The sequence below is a fragment of the Bufo bufo genome, chromosome 3 (genome assembly GCF_905171765.1).
Source record: "Bufo bufo chromosome 3, aBufBuf1.1, whole genome shotgun sequence".
Lineage (NCBI taxonomy): Eukaryota > Metazoa > Chordata > Amphibia > Anura > Bufonidae > Bufo > Bufo bufo.
Genome location: NC_053391.1, coordinates 461108822 through 461131980, shown reverse-complemented (window position 1 = coordinate 461131980; position 23159 = coordinate 461108822). Strand labels below are relative to the sequence as shown.

General features: G+C 44.2%; 1 protein-coding gene across 2 annotated transcripts in view; it reads right to left on the bottom strand.

Moving 5' to 3' along the window:
• GRTP1 (growth hormone regulated TBC protein 1) overlaps positions 1-23159 on the bottom strand; it is a 77281-nt gene that overhangs the window by 10863 nt on the left and 43259 nt on the right. Inside the window, exons 7-9 of one of the 2 annotated variants that reach the window (XM_040425182.1) lie at positions 11521-11693; positions 7839-8024; positions 6597-6724 (exon numbers count right to left, since the gene is read on the bottom strand). In XM_040425182.1, the coding sequence (XP_040281116.1) occupies positions 6635-6724; positions 7839-8024; positions 11521-11693 (449 nt within the window). In that variant the 3' untranslated portion in view covers positions 6597-6634. Of the gene's footprint in view, positions 1-6170; positions 6725-7838; positions 8025-11520; positions 11694-23159 lie in introns of those variants that run through there. The other variant, XM_040425181.1, reaches the window with a different exon arrangement.

Genomic DNA, 23159 nt, shown 5'->3' with positions numbered 1-23159 from the left:
TTAGCACTGCCCATAGCAACCAGAGAGATAACTAATAGTGTTGAGCGAACCTGAACTGTAAAGTTCTGGTCCGTACTGAACTTTGCGAGTTCGGGTACATGGACCCGAACACAAACTTTGCCGGAAAAGTTCGGGTTCGGTGTTCGGGCATTTAATAAAGCTTGTTGAAAGGCTGCAGGGCAGCCAATCAACAAGCTTTTAAGCTGTAGGCACTTAGAAGCCATCACAGCCATGCCTACTAATAGCATGGCTGTGATTGGCCAGTGCAGCATGTGACCCAGCCTCTATATAAGCTGGATCACGTGTAGCACCGCCCATCAGCTCTGAGTATTGCAGGGACAGAAAGCAGGCAGCTGTACTGAAGGAGAGAGTTAGGAATCAGGCTATTTGTTTTGTGGCTGACCTACAGTATAAAGATTTTTTGTGGGTGCAATACACCAGCTTTGCACCCCTGACACAGAAATAGAATACTAAATCTGGCTGTTAATTCTGTGGGTGACCTTTAGCAATATTTTTGTGGGTGCAATCTACAATCTTTGTACCCCTGACACAAAAATACAATAGTTAATCTGTCTGTTAGTTCGGTGGGTGACATATTCCCATATTTTGTGTGAGGTACTGTACACCTGCATTGCATACGTGTCACGGAAATTAATATAGTTAATCCGTCTGTTAGATTGGTGGGTGATATATTCCCATTCTTGTTGTGAGGTACACCTACACTGCATATGTGAGAGTGAAATTGATAAAGTTAATTCATCTGGTAGTTCGGTGGGTGAAATATACCTTATTTTTGTGTGACGTACACCTGCATTGCATGCGTGACAGTCAAGTAGATATAGTTAATCCGTCTGTTAGATTGGTGGGTGACCTCAAACAATGAGGAGAGCATCAAATAAGGGACGTGGCCCTGGTTGTGGTGCTGCTGGAGCTCCTGTTGCAGGGAGAGGACGTGGTTGATCTGTGCAAGCTACAAGCCCAAATGAAACACCTTCCTCAGGTGCACGTAGAACACAAAAACTTCAAAGTTATTTTGTAGGCCCGAATACCGGTGTACGAATGGTGAGGCCAGAACAAGTAGAGGCGGTAGTAGATTGGGTGGCTGACAGTGCCTCCAGTTCCTTCACATTGTCTCCCACCCGGTCCCCTGTTTACAGCACAAAGTTGGCTACTGCAGCCCATGGCCATCTGTCTTTTACCTCACCCCCTTGCAAATCAGCCAAGCAGTCTGAGCCCCAAGTCATGCAGCAATCTCTTATGCTTTTTGAGGACTCTGCTGGCAGGGTTTCCGTGGGCTTTCCACATAGCCCTGCCCCAGAAGTGGAAGAGATTGAGTGCACCGATGTCCAACCACTTATGTTCAGGATGTGGACATGGGAGGACCACCGCAGCACGTCTCTGATGACGAAACACAGGTGCCAACTGCTGCGGCTTTCTGCAGACCAGCAAGGAGGGCAGAGGTGAAGAGCTGGTGGAAGATGATGTGGAGGATGAGGAGGTCCTAGACCCCACATGGAATCAAGGTCATGCGAGTGACGTGTGCAGTTCAGAGGAGGTGGTGGTCACACAGCACCAGCCGCACAGCAAAAAAGGGAGCAGGGTGCAAAAGCAGAGCAGCTGTCCCCTAGCCAGTACCCCTTCTAACGCCCAACGCACCCAGGGACTATGCACACCAAAGCCAGCTCCAAGGAGTTCCCTGGCGTGGCAGTTCTTCAGACAATGTGCTGACGACAAGAGAGTGGTTTGCACGCTGTGCAATCAGAGCCTGAAGCGAGGCATAAATGTTCTAAACCTGAGCACCACCTGCATGACCAGGCATCTAAGTGCGAAGCACGAGTTGCAGTGGAGTAAACACCTTAAAAACCACGAAAGATTTCAGGCTCCTCCTGTTCCCTCTACTGCTGCAGTCTCTGTCCTCTTCCTCCCCCCTCTGGAGAGACAGTGGCACCTGCCACCCAGCAACACCTCCGTCACCATCGCCAAGCATCACCACACTGTCCCATGGAAGCGTTCATCTGTCCATCTCCCAAACACTGGAGAGAAAGAGGAAGTACCCCCCTACCCACCCACGATCCCTGGCACTGAATGCCAGCACTTCAAAATTCCTGGCCTTTGAAATGCTGTCATTCTGTCTGGTGGAGTTGGAGACTTTTAAAAACCTTATGGCGGTGGCTGTCCCACAGTACGTGAATCACAGCCGCCACTACTTTTCCAGGCGAGCCATCCCTGCCCTGCACAACCAAGTGGCGGACAAAATTGAGTGTGCACTGCGCAACGCCATCTGTGGCAAGAGCCACATAACCACCAATACGTGGACCAGTAAGCACAGTCAGGGACGTTATATCTCCCTAACTGCACACTGGGTAAATGCAGTGGCGGCTTGGCCTGAGGCGGATAGCAGTTTGGCGCATGTCCTTCCGCCACCGAGGATTGCAGGACGTTTCTCTTTGCCTCCTCCTCCTACTCCACTTCCTCCTCTACCACCTCCTCATCCTGTCAGTGTAACACCTTCACCACCAACTTCAGCACAGCCAGGGGGAAACGATACCAGGCAGTTTTGAAAATCATCATCAATCTGTTCGGGGGAAAAAACCCACACCGCGCAGGAGCTGTGGACAGGCATAGAACAACAGACCAATGAATGGTTGGTACCACTGAGCCTCAAGCCCGGCCTGGTGGTGTGCGATAACGGGCGAAATCTCGTAGCAGCTCTGGGCCTAGCCGGTTTGACGCACATCCTTTGCCTGGCGCATGTGCTGAATTTTGTTATGCACAGGTTCCTGAAAAATTACCCCGATATGTCAGAACTGCTGCAGAAAGTGTGGGCCGTCTCAACACGCTTTTGGCGTTCTCACCCTGCTGCTGCTCGCCTGTCTGCGCTGCAGCATAACTTCACCGCCTCAAATGTGACATACCCACAAGGTGGAACTCCACCTTGCACATGCTGGAGAGACTGTGTGAGCAGCAGCAGGCGATAGTGGAGTCTCAGCTGCAGCACGCATGGGCGAGTCGCTCTGTGGAACAGCACACTTCACCACCAACGAGTGGGCCTCCATGCGGGATGTGTATGCCGTGTTGCGCTGTTTCAAGTACTGCACCAACATGGCCACAGTCCTCAGCTTTACTATCCCACTTCTATGTCTCCTTGAAAAAACACTTTGGGCGATGATGGAAGAGGATGTGGCACAGGAGGAAGAGCCAGGGCACAGTTCTGGAGGATGTGGAGGAGGAGGATGATGATAAGGAGGAACTGTGTTCACAGCAGGGTGGCACCCAAAGCAACTCAACATCAGTGGAGCGTGGCTTGGGGGGATACAGAGGACACAGACGATACACCTCCCACAGAAGACAGCTTGTCATTGCCTCTGGGCAGCCTGGTACACGAGCGACTACATGCTGCAGTGCCTGCGCACTAACCGAGTTGCCCACATTCTCACCAGTGCTGATTACTGGGTGGCCACCCTACATGGACAACGTGCCATCCTTAATTCCGTCACTGGAGCGTGATAGGAAGTTGCGCGAGTACAAGCGCACGCTGGTAGACACGCTGCTGATGGCATTCCCACCTGATACCGTGGGCTCATTGGAAGCACAAGGCGAAGGCAGAGGAGGAGTCGCCAACGCAGCTGGGGCACCACCAGCACCTCAGAAGGGAGGGTTAGCATGGCCGAAATGTGGAAAAGTTTTGTCAGCACGCCACAACAACCAGCACCACCAGCTGATACGGAATGTCTTAGCAGGAGGCAGCATTTCAGCAACATGGTAGAACAGTACGTGTGCACACGCCTATACGTACTGACTGATGGGTCTGCCCCATTCAACTTCTGGGTCTCCAAATTAGGCACATGGCCTGAGCTTGCCCTTTACGCCTTGGAGGTGCTGGCCTGCCCTGCATTGTATTGCCCTGCCCTGTATTGTCCGAACGTGCATTTAGCATGGCAGGGGAAGGTGATCACAGACAAGCGGAGGACAACAAGGACCACGTCCACCGCCTCCTCAACCTCCTACTCCACTTTTACTTTGTCCTAGTTCAAGATTATTATTTTTTATTTTTTTCTATTCTATGTTATTTTAAGTCATTTCCCTATCCACATTTGTTTGCAGGGCAATTGTCCTGCTCTTACCCCTATTTTGCTTCCTTTTGCAGCCCTCTAGCCCTTACTATGTCTATTTTACAGGCATTTTAGTGCCCCAAAGTTCGGGTCCCTATTGACTTCAATGGGGTTCGGGGTCAAGTTCGGGTCCCGTACCCGAACTTTGAGGCGAAGTTTGGCCGAACCCGAACTTCCAGGTGTTCGCTCACCCTAATCACTAATTTTACTTACAACCATGATTTCTCTCTCTGCTTGGGAATTCCATTATTAATTGTTTATACGTTTCATGTAAAGTAAAAAATGTCACAGGCTGTAATAAATATTTTATTACAAATACAGTTCATTTAACCAGTAGTGTATAGTACAATACAGGTTTATTTTGATTGCATCTGTATTACTTCTGTAAAAATAAAAAAAATTATTGGTCGTATCTACCAATTACATACAGTACAAAAGGAAGAGTGTTTAATGGCCATGGACACCTTTTGGGGCAATTCTTTGGGCTTAAAATAATTTTTTTCAATTGGTCTTGAAATTTTGTAACTTTTCCTCAACAGTTTTCACTACATCTACAGGGCTCATGCTGCTTTGCGGTTCACAAAAAACAGATCCGCAAAAAATATGGATGACGTCCGTGTGCATTCCGTATTTTGCAGAGCGGAACAGCTGGCCCCTAATAGAACAATACTATTTTTGTCCGTAATGCGGACAATAATAAGACATGTTCTAATTTTTTGCGGAACGGAAAAGGAATGCACACGGAGTAACTTCCATTTTTTTTGTGGATGCATTGAAATGAATGGTTCCGCATACGGTCCACAAAAAAAATATGGAACGGACATGGAAAAAAAATAAGTTTGTGTACATGAGCCCTTACTCTGTGCCACATGGAATCCATCAGGAAGCTGCTCTGATGGTTCCATGTGTGCTTCACTGACAGCTCTTAAACACTCATTTAAGCCATATTCTTATTAGTTTGATAAGAATTTAGCTGTAATGAGTGTTTATGAGCTACCAGGAAAGTACATATAAAAGCCACAGATTGAACCATCAGAGCAGCTCCCTTATGGGTTCAGTGTATAACACCAACTGAAAAAAAATGCCCAAAATGAGCAGAATGCAATTATTAAAAAAAATTGCCCAAAGGAAGTCCATAACCTTTAAGTACTTAAAGGCAAGCCAATGGCCTGTACTAATAGTCAGTGTCCTGTGAAAGATTTGCAGTGAAAATGTGAAAACTTGCTGTATATTAGTAAATCAGAATCTAGAGCAACAGACAAAGTTTGTTAATTGGGTTTACTTAAAGAGGTTGTCAGAGTTAAAAATGCAGGGAGCCCCTTTAAATATGGTAAAATAACAAACTAAATCAGTAGTCATGCCCTTTTCTCCCTGCTGCTTCCACTTCTGAGCTCTGGTCCTCTCCGCTGCTAATGTCATCTTCCTGGTTGCATCAGCGACATTCTGTGCACATAGGTCACCGCTACAGCCAATTGGCCTCAGCAGTATACGGGATGTCACTGCTGAGGCCAGTGATTGGCTGCAGCAGTGACTTGTATGCACGAAACATCACCGCGACAGCTAGAAAAACAAACAGCAGTGGGAAGGACCAGGGCTCAACGCTGGAAGAAGTAGGGGAGAAAAGGGGCGAGTAGTAATTCTTTGGTTATTTTACTACATTTTCAAGGGTTACCCAAGTTTTCAATTTAATGGACATATTCACAAATCTGTTGTTCCAACTCGCCATTTCTATGGGGATTTGGTACTAAACGCAGGCCCCAGGCGTCTTAGTGAATGGAAGCTACACCAACAGCGTAGCAGAACAAAACTCAAAAAAATCTGAATATCGTGCAAAGTTCATTTATTTCAGTGATGCAACTTAAAGGTGAAACTAATATATGAGAGAGACTCATTACATGCAAAGCGAGATATTTCAAGCCTTTATTTGTTATAATTTGGATGATTATGGCTTACAGTTTATGAAACCCCAAAGTCACAATTTTAAAGGTACCCTTTGCTCAGGGGATATGGATTAATAAGCTGACTAGAGTGTGACACTTTGAGCCTAGAATATTGAACCTTTTCACAAAATTCTAATTTTAAGCCGCATTAATGCAATTCCTTTTAAGTTGCATTACTGAAATAAATGGACTTTTGCACGATATTCTAATTTTTCGAGTTTCACCTGTATAAGTTTGCTGTTGGTTTCTAGGAAGCATATTCAAATGTGACAACCAATATAGCTGCATGTCCTGTGATGACTTTCAGAACAGAATAGAAAAGGTACAATTGTATACAAAAGAGTCAGTGTATCTGTAAGTAAAAGAAACTGAATAAATACACTTTGGCTGCTGTTCTAACTTCTGATTCACTAATATATGATAATAAATACATTTTTACATTTTAGGGGGAAATCTCCTCTAACCATTCACAGCCTAGACTTCAACATACTCTGTAACAATATGCTGCGCTAGACATCAACAGGTTATTCAGTGCAATTATTACTTTGAAGGAATGTGTCAGTCATTGCTGTCAGTTTTCCATTATTCCTGAGTGAGTAACTGTGCGCGACAGAGTTCTCTTAATTTATTAATTGTACTTCTTGACAAACTTCCAGGTTCGGTGAAGATTTTCTGGAAAGAGAAACATTTTTTTGTTTTATTGAAAAAAAATAAAATAAAAAAAAAAATAATAATAATTATCTGATTTTGCTAATTTCTTAGCAAACTACCTTCATTTGTTTCCCCTTCACTATCTGGCCGAAGTGTAAAGCCTAATTAGAGAGGTGTCTGTTTCGGATGGAGGGTGCACATGAAATGTTAAAACTCCGGAGAGAAGCAATAGCGTGTGCCAAGAAAGTGTTTCTCATAACTGATTCCATTACTTCTGGCTTTAAAGTGGTTGTCTCACTTCAGCAAGTGGCATTTATCATGTAGAGAAAGTGAACACAAGGCACTTACTAATGTGATCATTTTTCCATCACATTATACACTGCTTGTTTCCATAGTTACGACCACCCAATCCAGCAGTGGTGGTCATGCCGGTGCATCTTCATAACTTCAGCGGATCCACCGCCAGTTATAGGGGTTACTAAGACTGGCATCTAAAACAGACAGTCTTAATAAATGACCCCAGACTGTTTCCAGGGCTGATCACTGTCATGTGTATGAGCCTTTAGTGATATCAGTGAGGTTATTGTGGTGTATAAGGCCGCATGCACACAGCCCGGCCGTGGCCATATTATTGCCCGCATACCGCGGGTCCGCAATGCACGGGCACCGGCCGTGTGCACCCCGGAGCTGCGGTGATCCGGCGCTGCGGTGTGGAACGAAGTCACGGAACCCCACAGAAGCACTACGGCGTGCTTCTGTCGAGTTTCTGTCCGTGCCTCCGCACTGCAAAAAAAAAAATAGAACTCGTTCTATTTTTTTATGGTGCGGACGGATCACAGACCTATTCAAGTTGAATGGGTCTGGATCCGTCGCAGATGCTGCATGGATGGGGCCGTGCATTGGGGACCACAAAATGCGGTCCCAATGCACGGAACGGCCGTACAACGGCCGTGTGCATGAGGCCTAAGGCCTATAATGTACAAACCACCTTGAAAATAAAGTTTATAGTAATACGGTGCCTTTTTTCCTTATTTCACATATATCTATTTTTTTATTATTTTGATTCTTCTGAAAAATTACTGAAACAGAGGGGGACAACCAAAAAATAAACAGTTATCTAAATTTCTTCCCATACCTGCATGAAGAGATGACATTCCGTAACAAACGCCCCTTTTGTTATGTCTTTAAACTTGTCACACACATCTGGGAAATTTTTGGCTTCCAAAATGTGAGCTTGGTGTTGCTTTATTAGTGTTAAGGCCACTCGAAAAATGATTTTTGATCCTTCATAGAATAAACAGTCCCAGATGCGTAATACAGTCTGTAAAGTATAAAACCATTTTTTCATTTATAGTGCTAAACAAACAAATACATCTATTACTCTTTGTGTGTAAAAGGATGTATAGGAAGTCAATAGTGCTGAAGTACAAGACAAGGCAACAGTTTGTCATATACTGTTTTTTGGGGGTACTCTCTCTCCTTGGGGACAGAGTGCCTTGGTCGGTGTGAGGAGACTTATAGGCCATACATGCTCTGAAATTCTAGGAAGAAAAGGATGCAAATGAGCTGTTACCAAGCTCTGCCTCTTATGCCACCAGATGTAAGGCAGCTATCCTATACGTCAATGTTTGACCTTTTAAATAGACCTTAAGACAGGACTCTGATATTAAATAAGCCATGATCTCATCTGCAGACAGCTGTTTCGGGGTGATTGCCACTCATCAGTGCAGAGCTGAGAGTACTGGCTTAACTGGGTGAGAGGTCCAAGTCAGGATTTGGGGGATCCTCTCTCTCCTTAGGGAGAGAGCACCTCGATCGGCATGAGGAGACTTATAAGGCCATACATGCTCCTCTGGAATTCTGGGATGAAAGAGATGCAATGAGCTCTTAACAAGCTCTACCTCTAATGCAATCAGATGTAAGGCAGCTATCCTGTAAGTCAGTGGTTGACCTTATGCCTTGAGACATGACATTAAATAAGCCAGCATCTCATCTGCAGACAGCTGTTTTGGGGTGATTGCCCCTCATCACTGCAGAGCAGAGAGTACTGGTTTAACTGGGTGAGGCCAAGTCAGGATGGGGGTACTATATCTCCTTGAGGAGAGAGTGCCTCAGTCGACGTGAGGAGACTTATAAGGCCATATACTTCTCATATCATACAGTTGATAGTTTATAAGCTGTTGTGGTATACAGAATAAGCTATAAGCAACACCATTTAAGTGATAAATGTAATTTCTGAGAAACTTCTAAGCCATTAAGGATATTATTAACCAGTAAGGATAATATTAAACACCTCAACCAATAACTAGGGGTGTTATATATATATATATATACACACACACACACACACACACACACATATATACACACACATATATATATATATATATACACATACACACACACACACACACACACACACACTGCTAGCTCCAACCAAATTACCCTAATCAGTTTGTCTGGAAAAAAAAAACAAGCTATAATCAAAAACTACCTCGCTGTCTCAACATAATCTTAGCTCTATATTACATGCACATGTCCGAATTCATAGGGCATTGTCGACACCTTTCCATGTTCAGGAAGGCACTCGACAAGGGTGTCCTCTATCACCATTACTGTACATTATTGTTATGGAACACCTTGCAACAGCGAACCAACAAAATACTGACATACACGGATAGAGAATAGGCCAAATTCAATATAAATCAGCTCTATATGTTGATGATCTGCTACTTTGTTTCCAAACGTCACATCTCATTCCCATCAATTCTTCAAGAATATGTGAGATTTGGGAGATTAAGTAACTTTAAAGTCAACAATACTAGAACTGCAACCGATTACCTGGTGAATGAGTGAAACAAATGTTCATCAGTTAATAGGATTGTTCATGCGGTCACCTAAATCATAGTTTGCCGGCAGCAGATCATGAAGTCTACATAGCACCGTGCTGCCGGCAAACAATGATTCTGTATGGGGATGAGCGATGGCATTAGCCATCACTCCTCTTCATACTGTGGAGAAGATTGCTACATGTAAATGCAGTGGTCTCCTTCACTGACAAGCAGGCAATTGTTGGGAAGGACTGCTTCCTTCCTGATAATTGTCTGCTCAATTGAGCAAGGTAAAGGGGCCTTTTCTGCTTTCTTATTTTGGTGAGTTTGAGTATGACAGGGGGCCAGATATACAGGGAGTGCAGAATTATTAGGCAAGTTGTATTTTTGAGGATTAATTTTATTATTGAACAACAACCATGTTCTCAATGAACCCAAAAAACACATTAATATCAAAGCTGAATATTTTTGGAAGTAGTTTTTAGTTTGTTTTTAGTTTTAGCTATTTTAGGGGGATATCTGTGTGTGCAGGTGACTATTACTGTGCATAATTATTAGGCAACTTAACAAAAAACAAATATATACCCATTTCAATTATTTATTTTTACCAGTGAAACCAATATAACATCTCAACATTCACAAATATACATTTCTGACATTCAAAAACAAAACAAAAACAAATCAGTGACCAATATAGCCACCTTTCTTTGCAAGGACACTCAAAAGCCTGCCATCCATGGATTCTGTCAGTGTTTTGATCTGTTCACCATCAACATTGCGTGCAGCAGCAACCACAGCCTCCCAGACACTGTTCAGAGAGGTGTACTGTTTTCCCTCCTTGTAAATCTCACATTTGATGATGGACCACAGGTTCTCAATAGGGTTCAGATCAGGTGAACAAGGAGGCCATGTCATTAGATTTTCTTCTTTTATACCCTTTCTTGCCAGCCACGCTGTGGAGTACTTGGACGCGTGTGATGGAGCATTGTCCTGCATGAAAATCATGTTTTTCTTGAAGGATGCAGACTTCTTCCTGTACCACTGCTTGAAGAAGGTGTCTTCCAGAAACTGGCAGTAGGACTGGGAGTTGAGCTTGACTCCATCCTCAACCCGAAAAGGCCCCACAAGCTCATCTTTGATGATACCAGCCCAAACCAGTACTACACCTCCACCTTGCTGGCGTCTGAGTCGGACTGGAGCTCTCTGCCCTTTACCAATCCAGCCACGGGCCCATCCATCTGGCCCATCAAGACTCACTCTCATTTCATCAGTCCATAAAACCTTAGAAAAATCAGTCTTGAGATATTTCTTGGCCCAGTCTTGACGTTTCAGCTTGTGTGTCTTGTTCAGTGGTGGTCGTCTTTCAGCCTTTCTTACCTTGGCCATGTCTCTGAGTATTGCACACCTTGTGCTTTTGGGCACTCCAGTGATGTTGCAGCTCTGAAATATGGCCAAACTGGTGGCAAGTGGCATCTTGGCAGCTGCACGCTTGACTTTTCTCAGTTCATGGGCAGTTATTTTGCGCCTTGGTTTTTCCACACGCTTCTTGCGACCCTGTTGACTATTTTGAATGAAACGCTTGATTGTTCGATGATCACGCTTCAGAAGCTTTGCAATTTTAAGAGTGCTGCATCCCTCTGCAAGATATCTCACTATTTTTGACTTTTCTGAGCCTGTCAAGTCCTTCTTTTGACCCATTTTGCCAAAGGAAAGGAAGTTGCCTAATAATTATGCACACCTAATATAGGGTGTTGATGTCATTAGACCACACCCCTTCTCATTACAGTGCTAAACTGCGTAAGATGTCTGGTCTTGGGTCTTGAAGGACCAAAATACCTTAAACCTCAGCCAATTAAAGTGTTGTTCAAGACATAGTGTAAGCATCTTTCAGGTAACATACTTTAATTTACTGGTTAACATACACTTCCAAAATGAAATATGCATGACTATAAAACTAGATCTAGCAGCAGCATAAAGTGCACTTACCTCGATTGGAAGGATATCAATATAAAGACAAATAAACCACCGGGAAACCAAAAGTGTCCACATCAAATCATGCCTGTCTATTAATTCTGCTACAGCTGGGATCTTAATCTTCACCAGATACCCAAGCACTTCCTGGTCAGTTTTAAGACCCATCATTGCAGGGCTGTAATAGTCTAGAAAAATAATCATTATCTACTTAGAATGTTAAATAACATGGTGAGAAGTTGAAGCATACATCTAGGAAATGTGTCATCCATCATTTTTTTTGCTAGTTAAAACCAGATCGTGAAATACACCCTTTTTCTGATCTGCTTTTATTTTCTGATAGATTCTTCTGTTTTATTTCCGGAACATAAAGCTGCCATCAGGCCTGAACTGTTAGGCCTCCTGCACACGACCGTATGGCTTTTTCAGTGTTTTGCGGTCAGTTTTTCACGGATCCGTTGCTCCGTTTTTTGTTTCCGTTGGGTTTCCGTTTCTGTTCCGTTTTTCCGTATGGCACATACAGTAATTACATAGATAAAATTGGGCTGGGCATAACATTTTCAATAGATGGTTCCGCAAAAAACGGAACGGAAACGGAAGACCTACGGATGCATTTCCGTATGTGTTCCTTTTTTTGCGGACCCATTGACTTGAATGGAGCCACGGAACGGGATTTGCGGGCAATAATAGGACATGTTCTATCTTTAAACGGAACAACGGAAATACGGAAACGGAATGCATACGGAGTACATTCCGTTTTTTTTGCGGAACCATTGAAATGAATGGTTCCGTATACGGAACGCAAAAAACGGCCAGTAAACGGGGGGAAAAAAACGCTCGTGTGCAGGAGGCCTTAGAGATATGTTTTATAGCAGCCACATGGGCCATAGACAGTCTGTAGTGGACTCATTGACTTCTTCGGGAGAGTTTTTTTAGGTATGCTCTGTGACCTGTGCACAGGTCATTGTACAAGGAAGGAGTAGATAAGCTAGATAGTGGATCATGTCTTATCTGTATATAGGTGATAGATATCACTGTAATCCTGCCTGTGATGATTATGATGAAAAGTGATCTGTACAAGTAGCGCCTATTTGGCCTAGTGGCCTGCAGCTTTTGCACTGGATTTTATGTTTGTTTTTTTAAATATAAATATTAACATGGAAAATAAAATCTAACCACTGAAAATTCTTGAAAAATATTTTTTACATAAAAGCTTAAACAATAGGTCATTTTCTGATGGCATTTTCCCTTTAAGAAACTTCATAAAATACAAAAATTTTATCTCTAGTAAACTAAAGAGAGGAAGTGTTTATCCTGTCACCATTGTCTTTAGTCAGCGCAGTCTTGATAAAATATAATGTAGCCAGCACAAAGCTTGTCCTTTAACCTGCACAAAATAATGCCACTGACCCTTCTAGAACACAGCCTGATTTATGGAGATGCCGTCATGAGTAAGCCAATACAATTTTATACTGCATATTGGTTTCAAAACCGTGAAAAGTAGACCTGCATTGCTGGTTGATGGGGTTACTATCCCTCCTTGGGGAGAGAGCGCCTTTGCTGGTTGATAACACAATCACAAACATAAATGGGCCACAAGCATTTGAATGCACTTCTTACTTTACCTTTCTTCTAGCTTTTGGATACCACTACTGTTAAGAGAAGAGGATTTTCCTAGTTCGTCACAAAATAATGGCAGACTGACAGGTTAGACTAGAGTATAAAGAATTACCATTATTCGAGGTTTCAATTTTCAAATTTTTGAAAAGTTTGAAGTCTCACATCTCAAGCACAGTTTCTGCTTTTCTGGCAGTGACTGTACACATTCTTGTTGACAATGGCCTTACAGCCTCTGGGTGTAAATTGACCAGAAAATAATTAACCTTTCGACAAGCTGTGTTAGATTTGACACAGGTCCTGTGAAATTTCATTTACAAGGATGAGAAATGAAGTCTGCCCTAACTAAAATTAGCTTTTATAATTACACACTCTTTCCAATGATCAGCATGCAACCTTTATCTTTTTACTAGTAGCTTAACAACCCAGGGCCAGAAATAAGAGGTTCATTTCCAAGGCTAATACTTGTAATCGACTTACTGCAAGCTTCAGATCAGTAGTAGCCAGAAATACAATACTAATCTTTAAATTCCTTATTTCCTGGAGCTTACTCCTTTCTTGCAGATAACATGCTCCTTAGGGGTCAAAAGTAGAACATTTACTGTAGCTTCTTACTTTAGCTTTCCACATAGCTCTTGAGGCCCGTTTCACATATGCAGTGTAATCTACAGGCAGCATGTTATAGAACAGGAGGAGCTGATCAGAAAAATCTACAGATTTATAGGAAAAGTTTCACTATAAGTTGTATTTCATTCCTTTAAATTCCTGCTCATTCTGGGCTTTAAAGTCAAGGAGGCAGTCCTATCAGTAATTGACAGCCTGCTCTCTATGAATGTGGATAGAGACAGCTGTCTATCACTGATAGGACCACCTCCTGGACTTCAAAGCCCAGAACGAGCAGGAAATTAAATGAATGAAAAACAGATTATACTGAATCTTTTCCTACAAAACTATATATCAATCTGCTCAGCTCCTCCTGCTCTAGAATTTGCTGCCTGCAGCTCAGACACCATGTTTAATGTGACAGGTTTCTTTAAGGGCTTTTTCAGGGGCCAATCGGCCAAAATGACATGTCTGTGAAGGTTCTCATTTATCCAGGTCATGGTATATCTGTAAAGAATAAATCAAGGCAACTGGAATTACTGTAGATTTCTTGAAAACGTTTCACTCGTTCTTCCAACAAGCTTTCTCAATTCTGAGTGACTGTACATGAATTCTCTGAATTGAGAAGCTCTTTGGAAGAACGAGTGAAACGTTTTCAAGAAATCTACAGTAAGTCCAGTTGCCTTGTGCTGGATGTTGAATCTCCTGCTTGCATGCTCCTGACATATAGGAGGATCGTACCTGGTAGAGAGTACCGCTGTGCTGGGGTGTAGTGGGACTGTCCCTTGCTTCAAGGAAAAGACTCACTCAAGAAAGTGGCGCGGCTGATACCCTGTTACCCCTGAGTGAGGGTGATTGCCGGAGGGCCGTTATCCCTGCTGCTGGTGAAAGGGAGATCGCTTTATGGGCCGGAAAACGGGCACCTCAGGGTCAGCTATCCCGCCTAAATTAATGCTGGACAATATGAGCCAAACAGAGGATCGGGAGGTTGGGGCCTCTTCTGAACGTCCAGAGGTGGACCTTGCAAAAGTTATGGCGGCCATCACTAATTGCCAGACGGCGCTTACAGTCAAAATTGATCATGTCCAAGCAGATCTTACTCTCCTCAGACAGGATATTGATAACATACGGGAGAGAACGACTGAAGTGGAGAGGAGGCTGAGTGACGTGGAGGACAGGGCTCAACGTGAAGACTCTGCGATAAATGCTCTGCAGAACCAAGTCAAGACCCTGATGGCGAAAGTAGAGGACGCCGAGAACCGTAACAGACGGAACAATATCCGCATTATGGGACTACCTGAAAAGGCGGAGGGTCCCTCCCCTGAGGAGTTTGCGGAACGTCTTATAAAACAGGTCTTTGATCCTATAAATCTCTCAGGGACTTTTGCAGTGGAGCGGGCCCACAGGATTCCCACTCGTCCTTTGCCTCCTGGGGCCCCGCCTCGTCCTTTCATCTTCAAGGTCCTAAATTATAGAGACCGAGATGCCGTTCTGGCAGCGGCTCGCCGCCTAAAGGACATTCATTTTGACAACACCCGGATCTCTTTCTACCCGGACTTTTCTACAGAAGTGCAGAAGCAGCGTAGGCAATTTACGGCGGTGAGAACCCGGCTACGGGAGAAGGGACTTATTTACGCCATGATGTATCCGGCACGGCTCAGAGTGCAAGATGAAGAGCTTGTGAAATTCTTCGCTACCCCTGAAGAGGCATCGTACTGGCTCGACCGCAGGGGCTGAATACAACGTGACTTATGGTTTGGGGGTCTCACCCTATGTTTTCAGATGATCGCGGTATCAATGGAGCTGAATGTGCGATGGTTAGGGTAACCTGCTGCATAGGTTCAGTTCAGTGGTTTACCTAGAGCGATGGGGTTGAGAACGGGTTTCCCGTCCCTTTTTTCTACTAGTGAAACAAATGGGGGGAGGGCATTTAGGCTTGGATAAGTTGGGGTCATCTGGGCAGGGAGGGGGGTATTGCCTGATGTTTTGGGCATATTGGGAGGTTTTTGCTTTAATTTTGAGGAGTTGGTATGAATGTGTGAGTGTATGGCTTGGGTGGTGCAGTTTCTTTTGGGGTCATTGTTTTATCAAGCCGCCATGATGACGGTCTGTCGGTTTGTCTCCTGGAATGTCAGGGGTCTCAATGACAAAATTAAACGGTCTCTGGTCTTTAATTTTCTACAAAATCACAACCCGGACGTACTGGTATTGCAGGAGACACATCTGCAGGGGCGGAAACTTTTGGCACTGCGGAGGCCCTGGGTAGGTGCGGCCTATCACGCTGTATATAACTCTAGAGCCAGAGGTGTATCAATTCTGGTGGCGAAGTCCCTTCCCTTCCGGTTGTATTCTGTGCATAATGATATGATGGGGCGTTTTGGGATTCTCCACGCTGCAATCAGAGGCATTGACTACCTTGTGGTAGGTGTTTATGTCCCCCCCCCCCTTTCGGAGGGAAATACTGGATGAGATTATGAGACGAGTAGCATCTATGCCCCCGATTGTGCTTGGGGACTACAATGCGGTCCTAGACCGGTCGTTGGATCGGCTTCGCCCTAGTGATACTCACAATGAGGCGTTAAGTTCCTGGGCTGATGTGTTTGATTTAACGGAGGGTTGGAGGTATTTGCATCCGGGGATACGTCAATACTCCTGTTATTCTGCCTCTCACGCGGCACTCTCCCGGATAGACTTAGTGTTCCTTAGTAGGGACCTGTTATCCTCTCTAGCGGTAGCTGACTATTTGCCAAGAGGTATTTCTGACCATGCCCCCCTGTTAGTAATTCTGAGACAACCCCTTGCACCGGCTGAAAGAATATGGAGACTCAATAGTAAATGGCTGGAGGTCCTACCTGTAGTTTGGGCTGCACAGCAAGGTATGAAGGACTATTGGGAATTCAATGAGGGCTCAACTAACCCGTCAGTGGAGTGGGAAGCCTTTAAAGTTGTAATGCGTGGTACTCTGATTCAGGCGATAGCTACGCATAGGAAGGAGTTGAGTGCTACTAGGACTAAGTTGGAAGGAAAGGTGGTAGAGAAAGAGCAGGCTTTTATCCTAAGCCCGAATGTAGAGAGTTGTAGATTATGGGATGAGGCACAGAGGAAACTTAGTCTACACCTAACAGAGTATACCCAGAAGAAGCTATTGTATCAAAGACGCTTAGTATTTGCTGACGGAGATAAGAACGGGAGTGCTTTGGCTTTCCTGGCTAGGACTGAGACACCTCAGACGGTGGTCCCACACATTACCTGTGGAGATGGCTCGAGGGTATATTGGCCGGGGGATATCTGCGAGCAGTTTGCCCAATTTTATGCAGACCTGTATAGCTCTAAAATTAGCTTGACCCCGGATGAGATCCGATCTTTCCTTCAAGCCATCCCCCTTACACCTTTGGCGAGGGCGGATAGTACGTATTTAGAGGGAGTTATTGATGAAGGGGAGATCAAAGCTGCGATCGGAGATATGGCAGTGGGGAAATCACCTGGTCCGGACGGCTTCCCAGTCGAATGGTACAGATTAGATGTTGAGTTACATTCTGCACGATTACTAAAACTTTTTAACTACGCCTATTAATCCGGTGGGTTGCCTTTATCCTTTGGAGAGGCTACCATTGTGGTAATTCATAAGGCTGGGAAGTCTCCGGACCAATGTGCGTCATATAGGCCTATTTCCCTACTGAATACTGACGCCAAAATTTTAGCCAAAGTCTTGGCCAAGCTGGTTTTATGCCTGGAAAGACAACTGATATCAATCTTAGGGGGTTATATACAAACTTACAGGTCAGGCATGATAATGCGGGATCAAGGGTCCTGGCGTCTCTCGATAATGAGAAAGCCTTTGACTCAGTAGAGTGGTACTTTATTTGGGAGACAATGTCCCGCCTTCATTTCCCTCCCTCTTTTATTAAATGGGTCCAGCTGCTGTATCAGGCGCCTACAGCACGCATCAGAGTGAATGGCTTTACTTCCCGACCTTTTAGGTTGTATAGGGGCACAAGGAAGGCAGGGTTGTCCCCTGTCACCATTGCTGTTTGCCCTGATAATGGAACCCCTTACACAATTAATCAATAATAGCTCCTTGATAGAGGGATGGACGATAGCCGGGATACAAGAGAAGGTGTCGCTGTACGCGGATGACCTGTTGGTGTACTTAGCTGACCCTGGCTCTTCCTTAGAAACCCTGCTAGATGTGGTGAATGGATATGGTAGATATTCAGGATTGCGAGTGAACTGGGCTAAATCCAGTCTATGTATAGTAGACGTAGATGAAGGGGTAGATATATCTCCGGTGTCCCCCCTGAAAGTGGTGGACAGCTTTCTTTATTTGGGGATTCATATCCATAGAGACCCTCGGCAATTCTGTCATCTGAATCTGAGACCCACTATGGAATATGTCACACGTAAGTTGGAAGCCTGGGAAAATCTCCCCTTGACCTTAATAGGCAGAATTAACATCATTAAAATGGTGTTGTTGTCTAAACTATTGTATGTGTATAGAGCGGCACCAGTAAGGATCCCTAAGTCCCATTTTGACGCCTTAGACAAAGTCATGTCTCGATTCTTGTGGTGTCACCAGACCCCAAGAATACCAAGAAAGACGTTGAAAGCTTCCTACTTACAAGGGGGTTTGCAGCTTCCAGACATGTATATTTACTACATAGCGACACGCTTGATGTATGCTTCCTGGTGGATTAGAGCGGATGCCAACAATCCAGTGGTGGTGTTGGAGGCGGCGCTAGTTGGGTCATATGAAGCTCTGACGAACTTGGTTTATAGGGGAGGCGGAGCTCTGGTTCATAGGAGGTATACGGAGGCTATGGTGACGGTTATAGAGGCTTACGTGTGTGACGGTTATAGAGGCTTACGTGTGTGACTGTCATGCAGAATTGTTTTTCCCTTTGGGATTGTTGTATTAACTTGAAAAGTGTTAAATAAACGCTATTAAAAAAAAAATAATGAAAAAAGGACCCTGACTCATCTCCACCTTGTATAACTCAGGCCAGCTAAAATAAACAACAATTAAAGCGAACCTGTCACCTGGATTTCACTTAATAAACTATCAAAAGTACCTTATAGATCATCCTCATTGTGTTAGCACACGGTCTTGTCCGCTTTTCTGTCATGTATATGCATGGAAAAATCGCTTTATAAAGTACTCTTCTCGAGCTCCACAAGTCACGGTAGAAGTCAAGGGGGTAGCCCTTCTCTCACTGCAGGCTGTAACTCCCCTGCCCTAACCCCGCCTCTATGCAGTCTAATTGACACCCGGCTCAGTCGCCGGGACCGCGCTTGTACAGGCGGCGTATGCGCCGTCGGACTCTAGCGCGATCCTGTAACTGAATCGCGCGTGAGGAAGAGAACACAGGCAGGCATCGGGGACGGCGCATGCGCGATTCAGTTACAGGATCGCGCTTGAGTCAGACTGCACATGCGCTGCCTGTACAAGCGCGGTCCCGGCGACTGAGCCGGGTGTCAATTAGACTGCATAGAGGCGGGGTTAGGGCAGGGGAGTTACAGCCTGGAGTGAGGGAAGGGCTACCCCCTTGACTTCTAACGTGACTTGTGGAGCTGGAGAAGAGTACTTTATAAGGCGATTTTTTCATGCATATACATGGCAGAAAAGCGGGACAAGACCGTATGATAACACAATGAGGATGATCTAAGTTCTTTTGATAGTTTATTAAGTGAAATCCAGGTGAAAGGTTTGCTTTAAATATCTGTGTACACGGTTAGAATGATAATGTGATAAGCTTTAAAAATGACAAAAACACAGATATGAACCTTTGTTCAGCAGCAAATAAAATAAAAACAAGCTACACTAAATAGACAAGAAGGATTATAGTTTCATGTAAATGTTTCTAACGATTGAGCGATCTGACCGAAAACACTCGTTCAACGTCTCGTCTGTGAAATGGTTAGTGCGAACAAGTACAATTATCGGTTGTCATTAATTAAATGCACGATAATCGGTTCACTTAAATGCTAGTTGTCTGCTACAACGTTTGGTCATTTAGCCGCTGGTGCCTGTGATCGCTTAAGCGATGATCTGCTCGTCTAAATCCACCTTAAGTGCTTTTACTCTAAAGTGGATGCGTCTGGGAATAAGAACAGCCCGGCCTTGAAGCAGTAGACCACAAAATTTACAGAGCAGGGTTCACCGAGTGCTGAAGCGTGTGACATGCAAGTCACCTATCCTCTGTAGTATCACTAACTAGACAGTTCCAAATTACCTCTGGAAGTGACATCAGCACAAGAATTGTCTAGATTCATTAAATGGGTTTTCATGGTTGAGAGCTGCACACAAGCCTAAGATCACTATGCAGAATGCCAGTCATCTGCCAGATTGCTGTACCACGACTACACTCTGAAGCAGTGGAAATGTGTTATTTGGAGTGATGAATCAGATTACAGTGCCTTGAAAAAGTAGTCCTACTCCTTGAACTTTTCCATATTTTTTTATGTTACACCCACAAACTTAAATGTATTTTATTTGGACTTTATTTTATAGACCAACACAAAGAAGCAAGTATGTGTAAAGTGATAATATGAAAATAGATGGTTTTCTAAATTTTTAATAAATAAAAATCTGGAAAGTGTGGCGTGCATTTGTATTCAGTCCCCTGTACTCGGATACCCCTAAATAAAATACAGTGTGACCAATTGTCTTCAAAAGTCACCTAATTAGTAAATAGAGTCAACCTGTGCATAATTTATTCTCAGTATAACTACAGCTGTTCTGTGGCCTAAGAGGTTTGTTAGAGAACATTAGTGGTCAAACAGCATCATGAAAACCAAGGAACACAGCAGACAGGTCAGGGAAAAAGTTTCGGAGGTGTCCCATCCATTGTCAGTGCCTGGGCTCATAAATGGTCTTTAGGCCTCATGCACACAACCTTTTGCCGGCTGCAGACAGCAATGCACGGCACCAACCAGAGCCACGGAAGCACTCCATAGTGCTTCTGTAGGCTTACGATCCGTGCCTCCATTCTACAGCGCACCATATTGTATCATCCGGATTGCGGACCCATTCAAGCTGTTTGCAGGCCGCAATTTGTGCACGGGCCTGCTACGGTCGTACATGAGGCCTTAGGCTGAATGGGCACAAATTTCTATAGACACACTCCCAAATCTGTGGAAAGCCTTCACAGGAGAGTGAAGATTGTTATACTAATGTCCTGGGATTTGGAATGGGATGTCTAACAAGCTCATATACTGTAGGTGTGATAGGTTTTCACATCCTTTTGGCCATATAGTCTACGTGAACTGTGTTAGTAAAATCACAGTGAAATACATTTATTTTAATCCATACTATACTGCCATGATCAAAAAGAAAACCGTCATGTATACATATGTTTAAAGTTACGGTGTGAACAGCCCAACAAAATCTGTAGGGAAAGTCAAACAGTGCGAGAAATAGCTCCCCCCCCCCCCCCCCCCAAGGACTCCAAAACTAAAGTATGTCATTACAAGATTACAAAAATTGTGTTTATTAAGAAATCCACAACCATTTCCACAAACTATGGGAACAAAAACAACTTTTTTTTTCTATACGCTTCTAAATGGCATACAAAAGAGATTTGAAGGACAGGACATGATAAAGTGTACCATTTCCGCACAGAACACATTGATAAGGTGACCATTTACAAAAGTGCTCGACACAAAACTAATCCCAGCCCAAGATAACAATCCTATAAAAAGAACCTGTTCTGTGATTAATTGATTCTAAGTCCCTGTGAAGCTGGAGTGTGGACAGTTACAGGCCTTGTACTGTCCAAACATACCAATCCTATCTCTCCACTTCAAAAATTATTTTAAAAGCATGAAATGGCTCAGAATGTGCAGAACAAATGACCCATGGGTAGTGCACGTAAGGCTACTTTCAAATCTGCAGCACAAAGATCCGGCCGGTTCTCAGCATTTTTTGCCGGAATGTGGCCAGATCTCTGCCGAACCCCATTTGGGGCCGACGTGTATTCTGCTTGCATCAGATAGTGCCAGATCCAGAGAATTCCGGCAGGCTGTTTGTCGGAACAGTAAAAGTAGCCGAACATGAAATATCCAGGGCATGAGGACTATGTCAACCAAATCTTCACTTCTCTTCCCCCACATGACATGAAATTTTTTTTTTCCTTCGTCAGGTCAAAGCTGCAAGATGTTCAGATGCAGCATTCCACCCCCATGCATCATGAGAAATGAAAGGGGGGGGGGGGGGGGTGTCAAATAATTTTGTTTTGTATCACAGCCATCCAATATTAATTAAGCATCTGCAACCACTGGCTGAGGCAGGTTACCAGTGTGGCCAGTGAGTGGCTGAGCAGTCATTTCCTGCATGTTAATAGGAACCAGGAAACAGAGACTAGCAGGGGAATGTAAGAGGTTCCCGATTGGCTGTCAGCGGTGACATACATGTACATGGTACATCACAGTTCCAGTCTGTCAGGGACCAGAAGTCGCAGCACCAGGATTTTATATATAATTTTTTTTTTAAACTCCGACTCCATCCCAGGAAGCCATTGGTTGATGTGGTTTTGAAATTTAATATTAAAAGGGGTTGGCCTAGAACTCACTTTTATAAGTACCTTCAGGTGAGACACGCATACAACTCCACATTTAAAGGTACGACTGTGGTGGCAGGGAGAGATGCTGCATTGCACCAGATTCTGTCCAGGGGGGCGAGAAGAGGTATAATCTCCTGTATATATAAGCTGTTGCTCGATAAGTTTCTAATGTCACATCCGCTTGCGGCTAAAAGTAAATGGGAGAAAGATGTTGGCGAATTAACTGATGAACAATGGTCCGACATACTGGAGGCGATACCTCTCTCTTCCTTGAGTGAAGGGCGTAAACTCTCGCAGCTGTTTATTGTCCATAGAGTCTACAAAACACCGTTTTTTTTGTTTCGTATAGGGTTTAGACCCACGGATGAATGTCCAAGGTGCTCTGTGGTTTCTGCAGATTTGTTGCATATGATGTGGACGTGCGAGAGGTTAGGGAGATACTGGAAGTTCATATCTCAGATAATACAGGACGTTTACAAGGTACGGATACCCTCTGACCCTAAAGTGTGTGTGTTAGGATATGTCTCTGAATTGGCCACCGGTCAGGTGCATAAAATAGCTATAGGTAGAATGTTATATGTTGCTAGAAAGTTAATCGCCCTACATTGGATACAGACAGCGCCGCCAACCCTAGGCAAATTCTTAAGTGCGGTTGACACGATGTTGAGTTATGAGCGGATGGTGTACCAAAAGCGTGGATGCCCAGCGAAATTTGAAAAATTATGGGATCCATGGCTGTCGTTTCGACGTCTGAATAGAAATGTTTAACAATGTGCCTTTGTATTTTGCAGATTAGGGTGGGGTGGGAGGGTTGGATTGAAACTTGATTATTACACATAGTTTGGTATCCTTTTTGTTATTAGCCCTATGGACAAT